At 32.4% G+C, this 17,881-nt stretch overlaps 1 protein-coding gene across 1 annotated transcript in view; it reads right to left on the bottom strand.

Moving 5' to 3' along the window:
• Positions 1 to 212: 212 nt before the first annotated feature.
• The window catches only part of LOC128226454 (phosphatidylinositol 3,4,5-trisphosphate 3-phosphatase TPTE2-like), a 60,476-nt gene continuing 42,807 nt past the window's right edge, over positions 213 to 17,881 (bottom strand). The window contains exons 5-15 of the mRNA XM_052936334.1: positions 17,110 to 17,208; positions 15,320 to 15,486; positions 14,095 to 14,159; positions 13,474 to 13,534; positions 12,551 to 12,632; positions 9,835 to 9,985; positions 9,017 to 9,097; positions 8,140 to 8,245; positions 7,573 to 7,766; positions 7,028 to 7,098; positions 213 to 6,252 (exon numbers count right to left, since the gene is read on the bottom strand). Coding sequence (XP_052792294.1) covers positions 5,964 to 6,252; positions 7,028 to 7,098; positions 7,573 to 7,766; positions 8,140 to 8,245; positions 9,017 to 9,097; positions 9,835 to 9,985; positions 12,551 to 12,632; positions 13,474 to 13,534; positions 14,095 to 14,159; positions 15,320 to 15,486; positions 17,110 to 17,208 — 1,366 coding nt within the window. The 3' untranslated portion in view covers positions 213 to 5,963. The remainder of the gene's footprint in view (positions 6,253 to 7,027; positions 7,099 to 7,572; positions 7,767 to 8,139; positions 8,246 to 9,016; positions 9,098 to 9,834; positions 9,986 to 12,550; positions 12,633 to 13,473; positions 13,535 to 14,094; positions 14,160 to 15,319; positions 15,487 to 17,109; positions 17,209 to 17,881) is intronic.

Genomic DNA, 17,881 nt, shown 5'->3' with positions numbered 1-17,881 from the left:
TGGGTGTATAAAAAAAGGGAACTTAACTGAGAAGTTTTCAGGTCAAAGGTCAAACTGTTAACAATTAACTGTACAGACAAGACATTATCTACCGGTACTCACACGGCAAAACTTGCTAACCTATTTGATCTTGAAATGGGTCATAACAACCTTTAAGTTAGTATTCAGTCACCTTTAATTAAAACATGTTCTGACAAACAACAACTTGTATAATATAGTCATACTTTATTTTGGTATAACTTAAATGTAACAAAATGGAATTTTAAAATAATATCAATATAATAAAACATATCTTTAAAAAATGCTGTCTTTCCACAATATTGTCACAACACGCCTGAGCATACAAAAACAACACAATCAACTGAACAATGAAAGTTTTCTTAGGCCACCTTTTTTTTAATATCGAGAACGATTTTGTACGTAAAAATGATGCTTCGGCAGTGGAAAAAAATGATTAAAGTGAGGTAAGATACAAAAATTGTTATTGATGAGTGAATCTTAAATCAAAAACATAAGTAGATCACTGTCTTTGTGAAAAATAATATTCTGATTTTCCGTTGTTTTTGTTTTTTTTCAAATTTGCCCAAAGCACAGTGAGTAAATATAAAATGATTACCAAACAGTTGCCTTAAACCACACATTATTGAAAGACCAAATACAACATTGTTTTTTATGAAGTTCTTTGGTACATGTAAATCTTTTATTCAAGTTTTTTTAACAAATTCAGTAGTTGCATGATGACTGTAAGAGCACTTTGGTATCTTGCACTGAATTTAGTGTTGAAAATACTGTAAGTGATTTTTTTTTTACAAATAACTCTTTATTAACAAAAATATTTTCAAAAAAGTATTAATCATACATATCTAGTATAATTTATCACACTAACAAACTCATTTTTCCAGATATAATTAAAGAGAACATTTAAATCAGTTTTTGTTTCTAGTGTAAAATTTTGAAAATGTCAGATATATGAATTATTACACTCGGTAGACAATCTATCAATAGTAGGCTCATTATTTGATAAATGGAAATGAAATATATACATTAAGTACAGTACCTCAATGTTAAATGAATACTTATATAATACATTCATGTTAATCTAAAAGTTTATAAATTTAAAAGTTTATCAAAATAATTATATAATGGAAATAGGGCTTATGTATATGTGTATTAACGACAACACTATTATTTGCTAAAACAATGTGTTAGTTGATACATGTAGCTAAAGCTAAGGACAAATTTCAATCAAAATCCCATGAAATAAAATGAAATTTAAACAGTATTCCGTGATTCCGATATGTCGCTAGTCGGGAGCCTCCACCAATTATTTTTCCAGTCATCACCACCTTGACCTTATGACCTACTGACCCAAAAACAAATTTTGATCATCGACTGACCCCAACGAATGGATATACCAAGTTTGAAGACTCTGCAACGAGTTATTTAAAAGTAATTTATCATTAACGAAAGTGTGATAACAACAACCTTGGACAAAGACGTCTGTAGATCAGTATAGACTTTGAAATTATATAAGTAAAATTGAACAAATTCAAATCTGTTCTGTTACCATACAGAATAAAGCTCTATATATATGAATACATGATTCGATTCTAGAAAAACTGTCCAAAATTAAGCCCAAATTGAAATAAATCAGTTTGCTGCTGGACATGTATGAAAAAGCAAATAAAATCAATGATTATTTATGCATTGTTGTGTGCACCATCATTTTTATTCTAAGATATGGAATCTTAAAATGGAATAATATCGATTGAGGAAAAATACAACATTATTTTTTTAAAACATTACAGATACAACAAGTGTAAAAATTGAAAACTGCAGTTTCATTTATATTATAATTATTATATTCATATATACTACTATCGTGTGACAATCAAAATACAACTTGAAGGATAAACAAGGGATTAAAAAAAAATAAAAAAAATGTTAAGTGCATATTACAAATAGGAAAACTCCCATCAAGCAGAACTACATATTATAATTTTCAACCATAAGACTTATAACAACATATTTATTAACTTTAAAGAAGGTGAAAATCTTAACTTTTTGGGGGCAACTCTTTTACTCATTAGCTTCAGTCTATTTATAAGGCCATCTGGTAAGTCGATAAAGTGCAGGGACTGTTTTCGTGTACATATTTTATAGACTCAACCTCAGAGTCTCAGTTTCAGACTATGCTGAGAATATTTTAAAATTCATATTCACTAACACTTTAAGACTCAGGCGTAGACTTTTACAACTCAGACTCAGGCTTTTAGACTTAAGATTCAGCTGCGAATTTCATCTCTTTGACACAAGTGGTATTTTTCATTTATAACGTCAGCAGGACTGGTGCTTCCATGTAAAGTTTACACAATGGTCAACAATTGAGGCTAAGAAATGTACATGAATACTGGCCCTTGAATCTAAATGGACACTCTTTAAGATTTCATGTTGGCAACAATTTTTTAAAAAATGTGCTCAAATTACAATATGTAGATCTGAGAATTTTGACATATCAATGTTAAGTTGGTTACTTCAAAAAACTTATGAACTTATTTCTCCATTTTGTCTGCTGGCTTTGCTTATACCGGTAAGTCAAAAGGTTAATAAGACGTGCAACCAATAATTCATTATTTTTTTTAAAATATAAACAGGTCAAAAAAGAGTATGTGCACAAACATTTTAATGACTAAAACTAATAATTACCAATTATCCTTATTACAAACAGTTTATAAATATTCAACATGAAACCAAATTGTTCGATGTCTGGCTAAGAAAACGTCTCTTAAAAAGATCATAAATACATATAAACATGTTCTATATAAAGCAGCAATTACACATGTATGATACATGTTATCACTAACATTTTGTTTTACGGAAGTATAATTGACTTTCGCCAAATCACAACACCAATATAAAACATATTAAAGGGACTACACATCATGATACTGTATTTGCTGATTTTGAGAACATTTTGTGTCTAGTCCCTTTAAGCACAAAACACAAGATATTTGCACTTATCAGCATTTTAACACATAAATACATACAAATGTATGAGCAAAACATTCCTGAGCTGAGCATTAAGTATTTATAAAGATTTTAATGAGAATTTATCACCAACTAAAAAAACAATTTATTTCAATATACATTTAAAATTCTAATTAAACACAGAGGGTATTTTTTTTAGTATTAAACATTAGATGTACCATGTAATTACATTGCAAGTACACCGTATGTTATATTTCATTAAACAGTTAAAATAAAATTTCAGTTTGTGACAGTTCAAAATAAGGGCACTGCATGTGCATGGTTTCCAAAACTCATCTGTTATTCAAGGAGAAAAGATTGACAAATATTTTACCAGAGTTATTGGCCTTTAATGTAATTTATCGATGCCCTCACTTCAAAAAACAGAAATACAGAAGCTATAAAATCATTATTTTTTAAAAGCAAAGTTTTTTGTATTTTTTTGGTAAATTTATCACACATAGTTTGTGAACAAAATTCTGAAGTCACAATTTCTGAAGGTTAGGCATTTCTGTTTCCCTGTAAGACGTCCAATCATTGTTCAACATTTCAATCACATAAATCATTTCCATTTTCTCATTGGACTATTTATTCGCCATTTTGCAATTAGACGAGTCTCCCTTTTATAATTCAGTGATGTAAAAGTTCTGAAACCAGAAAAGCAGCTTCGGCATTTGACGAGAGGCCATAGATAGCCCAATGTCATTTGTAACATGACTGTGTACTAAGTTTCAGGAGAATGGTTTAGAGCCATGACTAAGATTAAAAGTTTCCGTAGAACGACATCAAAGCTATGACAATGCCTCAACTTTTCTTTTATTTCATACAAAATAATGGACTGTTATTCATTGTTCGGACAGCTAAAAAATAATATGACACAGTCAAAAAGTCATGTTTAAAGAACATATCACAGAGGAATAAATAACAATCAAAGTATTGATTAATTTACAAACGAAATGAATTAGTTTCTTTACTTTACTCTAAGTCTGTACATAACAACATTTCCTATTTATAAAGTTTGTGTATTCAATACAATTCAGGAAAAACCATGACATACAGTCTATAAAGAATATAAACTAAACAAAAAAAAATAAGTCATGTTTTTCCACATCAAAATATCCATATACCTCTAAATAAAACCATTCTTGATTAATATTTAACAAACTGAAAATAATCCAGTTGTAAACAGTATTGTCCTAGATAAACATTTCTATAAATGCTCAAATTGTTTGCAAAAATTATTTTGGCAATAGTTTTATGTGGCTATAATGATTGTAAAACCCACAATATGTTTATATGTAAAATTGTAGGTCATTTTTACTTTTTAACATAATACTCGGGTCGCAATTACTTGAAATAAAAATTATCATAACTGTAAAAGGTTTATGAAACAAAATATAGTTTAACATACCAGTAATTATGATTATAATTTGTAACAAAAAACAGCGAACAGGGTATGAAACACATTAATTTCGCCCTGAACACACATCTTTTCGAGCATAACACTTTTCAGCATTTCCAAGACCAAAACATAAGCACAAGTCCTTTACAAGTCTTATCACCCTTTAAAAGGAGAAAATTACACACTTGAAATTGTGTTTAGTGTTGTGTTTAGATCCTGTTATAAGGGACTTAAGATTAATCCGGAAATTGGGGCTAAGATTAACTTAAGTCTTTACTAAGTTAAATGTGCATATTATTAAAATTGTATTCAAAATATAAACAAAACTGAACACCTTTATGTGATATTTGTAAAACTAGACATTTTCTGAACTGACCAATAGAATTAATCAATAATTATAACAGAATTTTAAAAACATAAAAAAGCACACACTGTTTCGACCATTTTGACCTTCGTCAGGATGTGATGCCAAGCACTTATGTAAGAGATTTTGATGGAAAACAGATAAAAAAAGTCTCAATAAAGTCCTCAATTGTGGATGAAGAAAGATCTACACTAGAGTTCTTCCTTGGCCCTTGGGGCCTTTTCATTCTGTTTTCAAATATTCTAGAAATTATCAAAGTTATATTCTCAAAGCTATTTAAGATGACACTGTGATGGACATTAACAAAGTAATCAAACATCTGTCAAACTCAGTCGATTTTAAAGCAAGTTGAATTCTTCTTGAAACAATGAAATTTTTTAATACTCAATGTAATTTATTAAGCTGCCAATTTTCTTTAAAATGTTGCTCAAAGCAGCTTTAACTTTGTACTTGCACGTGCAAATCTAAATAATGTTATTTCCAGTACCACTGCTTGAAAATAAACTTCTGTATGATCGCAATGCTAATTTGGTAAAAAAAAACAGTCAACTTGTAACGCCAACATGGTTTCACAGTCAGTTTTAATTCTTCAAAGAGTTTAAATTGCACTGAGTTGAGACTGTAATCTAAAGCTCCGATTTAATTGGTGGGTTGAAATTTACAAATGCAAATTGTACATGTTTTGATGTTTTGCTTATACAACCCACCTCTTAAGTAGTTGGTTCCACACAATACGTTAATCATGTGCCGAAAAGCTTACAGCGGCATTCACTGCTCTTTTTTTTAGTGTGAAGGTGATTGAGAGGCTATAGATGTCACACTTAATTCAAAACTCACATCAAGCATTAGGCAGAGTTATAGCCATGACTATTCAATGCTTCAAAACCTTGAAATGCTAAGTTCCTTTGCAAACATGAGTATTACATACTGTTTGTCAACACTTACAATTTATAAAAAAAAAGTGCTATGTAATAAATTATAAAGGTTGACTTAATTGTTTCTCCATAATAATAAAAGTCTACTTAATAACTTAAAAATAGAAAAAAAAAACAACCACAATGATTAAAACTTTGTTAAAAAGGCTGATATATACAATAGTACAAAGTTAATATGACTTAACTTAAGGTAAGAAATGCATCACAAATAGAAAAGTTACGAAACAAACTTCAACTATCTCATTTCATCAGTATTTCCTGACTTCTCTGTTCCCTCATCTGGTCCATTGCTAACTTGGTCCACTATAATCTTCGGAGTCACAAAATTACCCTGAGACCCTGGGGCTTGATCCTGTGTCCCTTGTTTCTCCTCGGGCTTGACCTCTGACCCCAGAGGCTGCACCTTTGGCATCTGAGGCTTGCCAACCTTCTCAAAGCCCAGCTGGATGGAAAAGTTCTCCCTAAACACTTTCTGGGATTTTTTCTTGTGTGGGTTGTCTATTTCATCTCTGGGCAAGGATATGCTGGAAATTGGACAGAGGTTGAATTAATCACAAGTCGTGAGCCCAGCACTGATAAAATGCTACCCAGGCTTTCTCAAGTTTTCAATCTTTCAATCTTACATAGCAGTGCATGTTGAAAAGTTTTGGTGCCTAGTTCTTGTGGAAGAATTCAGGCATGTTCGTTAAAAAAGAATATAATTTCGATGACTAGAAATCAGATACCTAAAATTACAATAAATCCTGAAATATAAATGAGGTAATATCTTAATAACAATCTTCCATGGCTCCTTGGTATGTTTTCAATTCTTTTTTTTAAATATACATGATTTGTGCAGCAAACAGTGCTCATAATTGATACTTGTTTTAGTTGTAATAATGTTTTTACACTGCTAACAGCCATGATAACAGCAACACCATGGCTATATTAATACCTTAAAGTTTTTTTGGTAAACAAACAAGCAATTACAAGTGCCAAAGGCTGAATGCAAATGTTTGAACACTTTCAGTCAAAGGGCCATAACTCAAAAGTTTCTACATCCATAGTAGAGGACCTTGCTGCACATGTGCCTATTGTTATTTCTGGCAACATGTGTACCAAGTTTCAAACAAATTTTTGAAAGATCTTTGAGTTATGGCCAAGCATTAAGCTCTTGCACTTTGACAATGATGACACTGGCTATCACAAAACATGATCTAATGATTAATACCAGCAAAGGCAACAAAAGACCAATATTACTTAATGAGAATTATAATATAATTAAATTTGAATTGCTTAGTAAATTTGGAAACGACTAACCAATCATCAACGAAGGCTGTATGGAACCAGAAGTAGAACGCACAGTTGTCATATACAGCAGGTATGTTGGTCTGCAAAAGAGTTGTAAAGAAATACATAAGACTGCATAACTATTGAATGTGTATGTGACATTCACTTAAGGTAACTTTAGCTTTATAAATTTGTAAATTATAGGAGACAGTTTATATATATACATTTACATATATGAATGTTCTGACTATAAACATGTGATCCGTTCCTATGTTAACAGTTGACAGTATTGAACTCCCTATTCTTAAACTGAATCTAAACTACAATAATGCTCCACATTCAATGACAATGCTGTGAAATAAGGGGCATAGAAACAAGCAGCAAAGAGGGAATGTCAATGCTCAACTATTTATTTTTTTTGCTCGAAAGAGACTAAACTTGACAATTAATAGTCAGAGTTATGAATGTTTTATTCATGTACATAATATATATGGCAACAAGTGTACCAAGTTTCATGACAAATACCCTGACTTTTTTTTTAGAAAAACAGACAAGCTGAAAGACTTGATACTCACAGACTTTGAGAGAAAGCGGACTTTTACATCCTCAAAGAGGGTGGGGCAGTCCCGCAGCTCCACCTCTATATAGTCATCAACAGAGTTGTGGGTAAGTCGGCAGTTTTCTCCCATGTAAAACTTGGCCCTATACACACATTTCCTCTTGCACCACAACTCCAACTTCAAATCCTTACCATTTCCAAGGCCTACACCTATGGACATAAACAGTGGACAAATTTGGGTTTGAAAGCAAGTTGAACATTATATGAATCATATAGTATTTTTCCCCAATTTGCCAAAAAACACACGCTATTTTCCCTTATTAAATGGCCCTGCCACCATTTTCATAAAACTCGAGAAAAGAACATACAACTTTTTTTTGGCTAATGACTGCTCAGGGCAGAAGTGCTTTTTTCAGGGTATAATGATGATAAGAACTAGAACAATACGTAAATATATAAGTTCTGAATAAATGATAACTATGGAAAATCAGAACTTTTTTTACCCACATATAAAAAGAGCATAAATCCTAAAATATAAAAAAAAGCTGTTTCCACAGAATTATTTCCAAAAAAACTTTGATACCTTTTATTGCATTTATTCTGACATTCTTTACTTTCAAGTATTTCGCTTTGGGAAGGCTTCCATTCAGCTTGTTCTTGACGACACCGAAGTAACCAACATAACGACTCTGAAAGGGAAGAAACCAGCTTTAAATCACACTCTTATAAAATATTAACCATCAAAAAGAAATTAATAATTTCAATTAGTGTTGGAAATCGGTTCCAGTTTGATGATGGACAATAGGTTTCACTCAAGTAATCGATTACCGATAGTACAATCGTTTTGACAAAACCTCAATGTAGCTTTATTCTTGTTCAATATTATAACTCGTAATCCTTAACTATGATTAAGTTATGTGTATTTTTGAAGTTATTTAGTGTTGTTGTTGCTTTTGGCATACTATTAACAATAACAACTGAACATTTTCGAATGTATAAATGTGCTCAAAGGAGAAAATTGGCAGAAATTAACCAAACACAAATAATGACAGGTAAGAAGAAAAATAACTCGTCAGTTGATGACCATTGTGATCTTGACCTTTGACCTACTGACCCCTTTATAAAAACATTAGGATTCATGTTCTGATTAAGGGATACCTACCGGTGAGGTTTCATTGTCCTTGGTCAAACCATTGTAAAGTTATTGTGCGGATTTCAATTTTGACCTACTGACCATAAAAAAAAACAGAATGGGTCAATTACCTTGGAAAAGGACATAAACACATATCCTAAACGATAACAGAGTTTTCCATTTGCCAAACAACTTTTGATCAGACAATTTAAACATACTCTCATAAATGCACAGAACTCCCAAAGGATGGTACATCCTTATCATCCGTAAATAAAACGAATGATTCACATAATCAGAGTTTGGCTTTCTGTTTGTTTTCACAACTAACCTGACTAGGGGTTTCCACGCCTTGAAATGTTGAGCCATGGTCCAGATCTGTGCGTCTGTCACCAAAATAATCTAAACTGTCCTGTAAATAGATAACAGTATATCGATCAATTATTTTAAGCATACCCATGCCCTGAGATCAGTGGGGACTTATTGTAGGTGTTTGTGGCTATCATTTATGACTTGGTTAGAATAAAACAGGGATACAAAACTAATATGTTTGCTAATGTGAGTGACTGTTAGCCTTTACTGAACACACGGCTGGTAAATTGGTGCTATAATTTGGAGCTGAGAACAGTTGAAATAAGTATTGCAATTTGTATTACTGTTAACAACTCTCTAAAGTCAGAAAAAAGACACCAATTTTACATGATAAGATTGCTTTATGAAGCTAAAGAGAACAATTTTTCAAATTTACTATAGTTATAGTTGAGTTGCAAGACATTGCAGTATCAAGCTAGACTTTGATAACAGGTGGAACCTTCAAATTTAGCTTACTTTTAATAACAGGGGAAACTTCAAATCAAGCTAGACTTTCATAACAGGGGGAAGTTTCAAATCCAGATAGACTTTTATTACAGGGGAAAGATTTAAATCCAGCTATACTTTCATAACAGGGGAAAGTTTCAAATCAAGCTAGACTTTCATAACAGGGGGAAGTTTCAAATCCAGCTAGACTTTCATAACAGGGGGAAGTTTCAAATCAAGCTAGACTTTCATAACAGGGGGAAGTTTCAAATCCAGCTATACTTTCATAACAGGGGAAAGATTCAAATCCAGCTAGACTTTAATAACAGGGGAAAGTTTCAAAACAAATACCTGAGCCTCCTCAAAGTTCCCACACTCGACCAGCCACGTGCAGATCATGGTTCCCGTGCGCCCCTTCCCGCCCTTACAGTGAATGGCCACCACGTTCTCAGGGTCTGCGGACAGCCACTCATGCATACTCTTACAGAACTGGACCATTTCCCTGCACGAAGGAAGGTAAGGTTGTATATTTAACATCATCGATGGGTTACTAGGGTTTTAGCCAGGTTTTAAAAAGAGAAGGGTGCTGCAAAAAAGGGACAGGGCAATAAAGCTGAAAAGGGACAGGGCAATAAAGCTGAAAAGGGACAGGGCAATAAAGCTGAAAAGGGACAGGGCAATAAAGCTGAAAAGAGCATGTATTAGGCTGTGGAGAACTTAAATATTATAAATATTTCAAAAAACATTGAAAAAGGCTTTAATTAAGATTTAGGTTTCAAATGTTGCAGTTTGTATGTATTAATAATCATATGATAAGCTTTTTAGCAAAAGAAAGGAAATATTTGAATAAATTAAACCTTCAATTCTAAGAAAGCAGAAAGGTACATATGCTGGTCTGAATGAGGGCAGAGGGGTGATACCAAAAAAGAGCAGGGTGAAGCACCCTCCTTTGACCTATTAACTAAAACCTTAGGGTACGTACAAATTCAGCTACATCTACATTACCTATTCCTCACTATCAATAAACTACATGAGATAGCCAAGACTTTTATATTGCTGACCATAAGTGTGCATCTCACTGCAAACTACGTGTTGATATATGCATTTACTAGACTATGTACGAGATATACAGAATAGAAAGCTAAATGCTTAATGGTAAAAGTTAATTCTGTCAATTTTCTAAAAGAACCTGGATGATTAAAGTCACAGTTGAACCCTGTTAGCTCGAACTCGCTTGGCTCGAATTCCGCGTTGGCTTGAACTTGACTTAAAGGACCTATTTCTTTATACTGAATGTAAGCATTCCCGCTTGGCTTGAATTTTTCAAGGTATTTTCGCCGGTCAGAGTTCGAGCCAATGAGGTTCGACTTTATGTCTTAAATAATTAAATCATCTTTTTTTAAGCTGCGTTCTCACAGATTCACTACTTTAACAACACATTTATTTTTTGTCTTGGAATGAGACAATTTTCGTGCATAAGTCTGGAAACCAGTGTGTAAAAGAAAAATAGACCACTGCCTATTATATTTATGTTCGATGCTGTATGGCTTAAAGCATTTTAAATGCTTTAAGAAAAATGAAATATTTGGCAGTTTTCTGATTAAATTGACATTTGTTCTATTTGGGTTATCTTATATTTCTTAATTGAAGGCATTGATGCCAAAATGAGCTGATTCTGAAACACTTTTTTTGAAAGGTCAAAACGGTAAATCTGTGAGAGTGCAGCTTTAAACATCTTGATCTAATTGTGTAACTTCAAAAGACAACATGCCAATTAGCTAATGATGAAGTGGTGGTACAAGTTTGGTTTCAATCAATCAAAGCACTTCAGTTTAATGAATAATTTACTGGAAAGCATTGTTCAATTTATCATGAAATCAAGTCCACTTATTATCATAACAACTACGCTAATATTTAACATGGATAGATCATTAAAACAGATATGGGGTGATCAATAAACTGTCAATAATTGATTGATAGTAATGGGACCAAACATCCGTGTCTATTTTAGAAATTCTAAAACAGAGGGTAATTTCCCCACTTACTTAGTGTGTTTTTTTTCAAAGATATCACGGGCCACATCAAACACCTCTTTTGAATCATTGAACATGTTTTAATGGTTACCGATATTTTTACATGCATTTATTCAAATGACAGTTTTTCGTTAAATTCCACAGACAATGCTTAATATGTTTTGCTGTAATGACATGATTCTACTGTCTGCCCTATTTTTACATGCACACCAAACCAATCAATATTCTACAGAAATAGTATATTGATACAAATAAAAGTTGCCTCCCTTAATATTTTGATCAAAATTAATATTTAATTATCTAAGAGTTGTCTCCCTTGCATTTTTCATCTTTTCCAGGGTTCATGTGACCAAATACACAGCCCGGATTCGGATTAACAGCCCCGATTAGTTTGCAGGATTTTCAAGCGCATGCTACACAAAGATGAACAATTTTTGAAAAAGCATAGGGATTATCCCACAATCATGGATCCTAGAATGGAAAATAAAACCATGAGAGAATCTAACAAACAAGAGCACCTTAACCAGGAGTTGATGCTCACCTATTTTTCTCATTTGTTAATGGGACATAACTCAACAGATATTTTAGGCAAAGTTAATGGAGTTTGCTACACTTGTGAGTATTGTCATAGTCAACATGGGTAACAAGTATACCAAGTTTCATGTTTAAGGGGCACAATATACGGTAGCTTCCATTTGATAGAATCGAAAAATTATTTTTTTAATTTCAATGCATTATTTTGTTAAAAGGGCCAAAATTTCTAAAAATAAATTCATTTGTACCCAAATCATATGCAATCTTTTCGTTTGGATCATGAAAATCAAATGAGTAAAAATAAAAAAAATATATTTTGCATCTACCAAGTGTAACCTATATTGTGCACCTTTAACATCTTTGACAGTTATTAAGTGTCACATGAGCCAATATTAAAGACAATGACTTTGATGACACCTAGGCTTTGACAATACCTCAACATATTTTCTTCAAGAAACAGACAAAATAAAGATAAATACCAATATTATACCATAACTTACCTCAATGTGGGGACATTATGGTCATCTATCATCACTCGTTCCACACTGTCAGCAAAGAAGCTTATGTCATATTCACGCTCACCTGTGAAAAACATGGATAAGGGTAATCTACCATAGATGTATTGTCACAGATGGTCATCGCAACAGTTCTAGTCTAAATAAAGGTGACAAGGAAAAAAAACGTCATCGCAACAGTTCTAGTCTAAATAAAGGTGACAAGAAAAAAAACTTAGGCTAGTTAATGAAGAAACACATATAAATAGTTAAATACCATTAAATTTCCAGTCTAAAACCAATTTTACAGGTTATAAGTAGATATTCACTGCTATTTAGTAGTGATGGATAATCGGCCAGATTTTCATTATCTATTAATCAGACTAATTTAATCAGATTAATCAATAATTATCACAAAATTAAAAAGAACTCTTTTGTGTCAAATCCCATCTAGTAAGTAGGTACTGGTAAATAAAACCACACTTTTTGCATGGCTTAAGAATCAAATCAAATAAAGGATTAAAATATTTATGTTGTTTCAACAAACAACAAGCACATTTATGTCAAATTGTCAACAAAACAATTAAAAACAAAAATTATTTGATTTATTCAAAAATGGCAAAACATAGACGCCCACAATCAACTTCCAGACAATGGCATGCGATTAATCGACTAGCCCCAGTAATCTTCCTACCACAACTATTAAGAATAAAAACATAACATTTAAAAAACATATTATGGTAATAATTATTACATTACGGTCAGGAATAATCACAGCCTAATATAATAACACTGTTTCTTAAAAGGTTCCAAAATCTTATCCTGTTTTCTTGAAGTCAATAAACTATTATAAGCTGAATGAATTTGATTGGTTAAGTTCTTTATATTTTTATGCATTTTTTATATGATTCAATGAATCCCATACTCACTGCAAAGATTATACAGTTTATAATGGCCTTTGTGCTTCGTTTCAAAAAACCTTGACACCTCCTGAAATCAATAAATGAACATAATAAATGACAATTTTGGAGAAAAAAAAAAAAGCTTATAAAGTCACAACAAAATCACAGTAAAAATGAATTAGGTGAGGGTTTCTTTGTTACACAGACATGTCAACGCAATTCTTTGCTATTTAGGAAAGAGAAATTCTACCTTGAACAAATATTGTCGTTCATTTGTGCTCTAGAATATTGTATATCTGGGTCCGCTTGCAATATTTTTCATCCACGATTTAGTTAATTTCATTAACTTTTAAGACATATTTTTTTATGTAGAATTGGATTTTTTTTTCAACCAAATCAAATTTCCTTATGAAGATTGTTTTCTGTTGATGTGAAGATATTAAAACTTATCTATTTAAAAAATGATCAAATCACAAACGAAACTGACTTAAAATGAATCAGTGGTGTGGTTTTTTTTTACCAAATACATGTACACTTCCACCACACCAATTTTTAAGTCAACCAGAATGTCTAGGAGGAGGAAAATGTTTATAATTTTATAATTGAACACACAAATATGTACAAGTTATGTGAAAATGAAGTACACACCCTAATATTATTTCTGTACATGGACTGGACCCCAGATGAAGGAAATGACATCGCTATCATTCTTTCTGGAATATACAGAAAATCAGGTTTTGATTAGACCATTGGCATAAACAACATACACTATTATTATACATATGAATTCTTATTGACGAGTGTACGACTCAATACCCTAAATTAACAATTTTCATTAGCATAATACTCAAATGTCAGAAAAAGATTGGTAATCTAAATAAGCTGCACTCTCACGGATTAAACGTTTTGACAACTTTTTTATTTTTTGTCTTGGAACAAGCCAATTTTTGTGACAATCGATTGAAATCAGTTATATAAGACTGCTGACAAAAAATAAGATTGCAGAATATTATATTTAAGTTAAAAAATTTATCTTTTATGCATGATAACTCTAAGTTGCATGTTAGTAACGGTTTAAGCTATAAACCGTAAGTAACCGTTTAAGCTATAAAACATTAATTTTCGAATGGAAATATAAAAATCTACAATCTGATTTTTTGTCAACAATCTTACATCATTGGGTTACTGATATTTACCCAAACTTGCTCTTTCAAACAGAAAAAAAATAAAAAAAGTTGTAAAAATGGTAAATCTGTGAGAGTGCAGCTTTAAGCAATATTTCCAGCCAAACTATGTTTCAATATGTCTCACTACAACCAAGACTGAAGGATTAAAAATACTGATCGTACAGTATACTATAGTATATTTACATCAGAAAGTATTTGATAAGATGGTTTCTCTGTTCGTACATGTACTACAGATATTTGACATGAACAGCTTAAACTGGCAATCTATCAGTTCAGAAGCAAGCTGTTGGCTTCAGCTGGCAATTTATCAGTTATCACTTGCTGGCTTAAACTGGCAATCTATCTGTTCAGTTGCCACCTATTGGCTTAAACTGGCAATTTTATATCAGTTCAGTTACCACCTGTTGTCTTAAACTGGCAATTTGTCAGTTCTGTTGCCACCTGAAGGGATTAATTAATCATATTCTTGGGGATAATAACTGCATGTTATCTACGCTAAAATTTGGAAGTCATTTTTGTTCTGGAAAACTTCAGTTTCCCAAACATCACTCAACCTCATTATTGGGTAACATCATATCGATGAGCGAGATTAGGAAAATTAAAAAGGTTATATGTATATTTCATTATCCCATTTTACGAAGTGTAACTTAAAAATATTACTCCTGTAACTTTAATAAGAACATTACCTGTAATATAACATAGGTCAAGGTCAAATCCATCCTTGACGTATCTTCGCTTGTTTTGTGAGATGATCCTGCGTGATGCTACTGCCAGGTGTTTTCGTTGCTGATAAATGAGGTAGATTCCTCGCACAATTCGTAATATTCTAAGCCCACGACCTACTACACCAAGTCTGGGAAGTTGAAAATGAAATAAGATTGGCTTATTTATAACTGAACTGAAATGTATAGCTGAACATAAGTTTAAAAAAAATTATGTGTTTAAATATAAAAATTCTTTGATATAAAGTACCGAAAAGATCATTTACTTAGTACTTACTTAAAATGGCATGAAAAAAACATCTATAAATAAATCGGACAAAATAAAGAATTATCAGCGAATACATAAATTACTTCATCAAATTTAGGTTAATTAATACAGTTATATGAGGCATGAGTATAGCATCCTCAGTACCCACATTATATAATTCTGAATACTCTTCTAGGTGCGAATATCTATGGAAAATAGTCTAGCAAAACTACGTAATGTGTTGAATATTCATATTCAATTTTTAATTCATGGCTATTTCCTTTTTGCGAGGGGTGTGTCTCAAGCATCCAATCAAATGTCTGGAAATACCTTATTAATATTTCAGCAGTACAAGGTTTCTACAGTCCATTTGCTGAGGGTATTCAAAGGAGAAATACGTTCAGAGTGGGTACTGAGGATGCTTATACAGCTGCTAATCAAGAAGCTGGCGTTCATGCCGAGGGTGAAATCAAACTGATAAAAGCATAACCATGACCAGGAAGCATGTCTTCAGTGTCTAATACACAAATGTGACAAGCGGATCAGTTGTACTTAAATGTAGTAAAACATGATGATATATTGTTCGGGGTTCCAGGGTACCTAGGATACTGTCAATAATGCTGGCTTGAAAATAAAACTTAATAAAGCTTTTAAGGAGTCTTTCATTTGTGTTGAATGTATGCATTTATATACTGAAAGACAGTGATTTAGCATATTAAGGTGTCAAGTGTTAAACACCTGGAGCCAAAGTAAGGCATGGAAATATTTTAAAGCAATATCAGGTGAACACCTGATGTCAACTGTACATTCATAGTCTTAACAAGAAGTGCCCAAATACTTGATGTACTAACTGAACAATATTTGTTAACTGGTGTTACAGTTTAATTCGATTTGTCTAGCCACTCTGTGTCCCTGTCTTTAATTCAAGCCAGCGTGATTCACAGTACCCTAGGTCTGTATACCGTATATGTCCTAGTATAAGACATGAGTGCTTTACATTAATTAAATAACGTGTTAAATAAGTTGGTTACAATTTCCATGTTTTCTAGTTAGTGTACTACGGTTTTGGGCAGTATTAATGACATCAGCAGAACTGGTTCACTGTTAAGATATGGTGACTGATACCATGATTTACAGAGAAAATTATTTCATTTCGTGAAGTTTTGTATCAGGGTATGCATTGTTAAGACCCAAATTAGATGGGGTTCCAAGAAAAAGACCCCCAAACATCTGATACGTCTACAGACATTTCCGCAGATTCGTATAGCCGGATTTTGCTTCAAAACAACTACAAATACGATCTGGTTACCCATAATAAAAATCACAATTTCATTGTTTAATGTTTTTTATTGGGATTTGAACTTTTTTGGTAAAATTTTGCATTACTGAGTATCTTCGTAAAGGAACTTTTATGGTGTGCACATCTACGAGGACATATACAGTACTTCTACATGTACATGGTACTGAAGCATGGGTATTGGATGTTGTGAGAGAGATGGTGTATTACCTGGGATAGCCCGAGCCACTAAAGACAATATCGAGGACAAAGGTGACGATGACAATCACCATGTCGGCTATGTCTAACCACTGATGGAAGAACAGTTCGCTGAAAACACACACATGCAGTGTAGGAAAGACATTACAATCAATGTCCAACAGTGGGTAACCTGGCTTCTTTTCAATTTAAGAAGCTACCTACTTAGAGGGAAACAATATAGTTTCACACTTGATAGATGCACAAAAGAAAAGTATGAATTTTAATGGATTATTATCAGTGTGAATATATCCACGTGATAAATTATGTCATATATGCTATGTCCGAAGGCAACATTTTGCTTAAAATGAAGACTTAAATCAAAATAATTTTTCTTTTACTACAGCATTTTAAATGAAACAAAAGGCAGTCTATGCCGCTTAATGAGCCCTGTCGTCGTTTCATTACCGAGGTTCATCAAACACATTGACAAACCTGTTTCAAAGATAATTTTTTGACCGTGCTACATGAGACGGCCTTATTGCGAAAAGGTTTGTCGAAGTGTTTTAAGAAACTAAACTCCCAATCATAATCTGGTAAAAGACCGAAGGTGGGGCTCCGTAAGCGGCGTAGACTGCTCTCTGTTTCTTTTAAAATGGTATAGAAATAGTGAAGTTATCTTTGTTTAAAGTCTTCATTTGAAGCAAAATCGTGTCTTCCGATGTAGCATTTATGATGCATTTTATCACGTGGTATACACACACTGATTATGTTTTCATTTAACTTTAATGATATAACAAAAAAA

This window comes from Mya arenaria, chromosome 3 (assembly GCF_026914265.1).
Source record: "Mya arenaria isolate MELC-2E11 chromosome 3, ASM2691426v1".
Taxonomy (NCBI): Eukaryota; Metazoa; Mollusca; class Bivalvia; order Myida; family Myidae; genus Mya; species Mya arenaria.
Note: the sequence above shows the minus strand (reverse complement) of the source record. Positions and strands in the feature narration are given on the sequence as shown.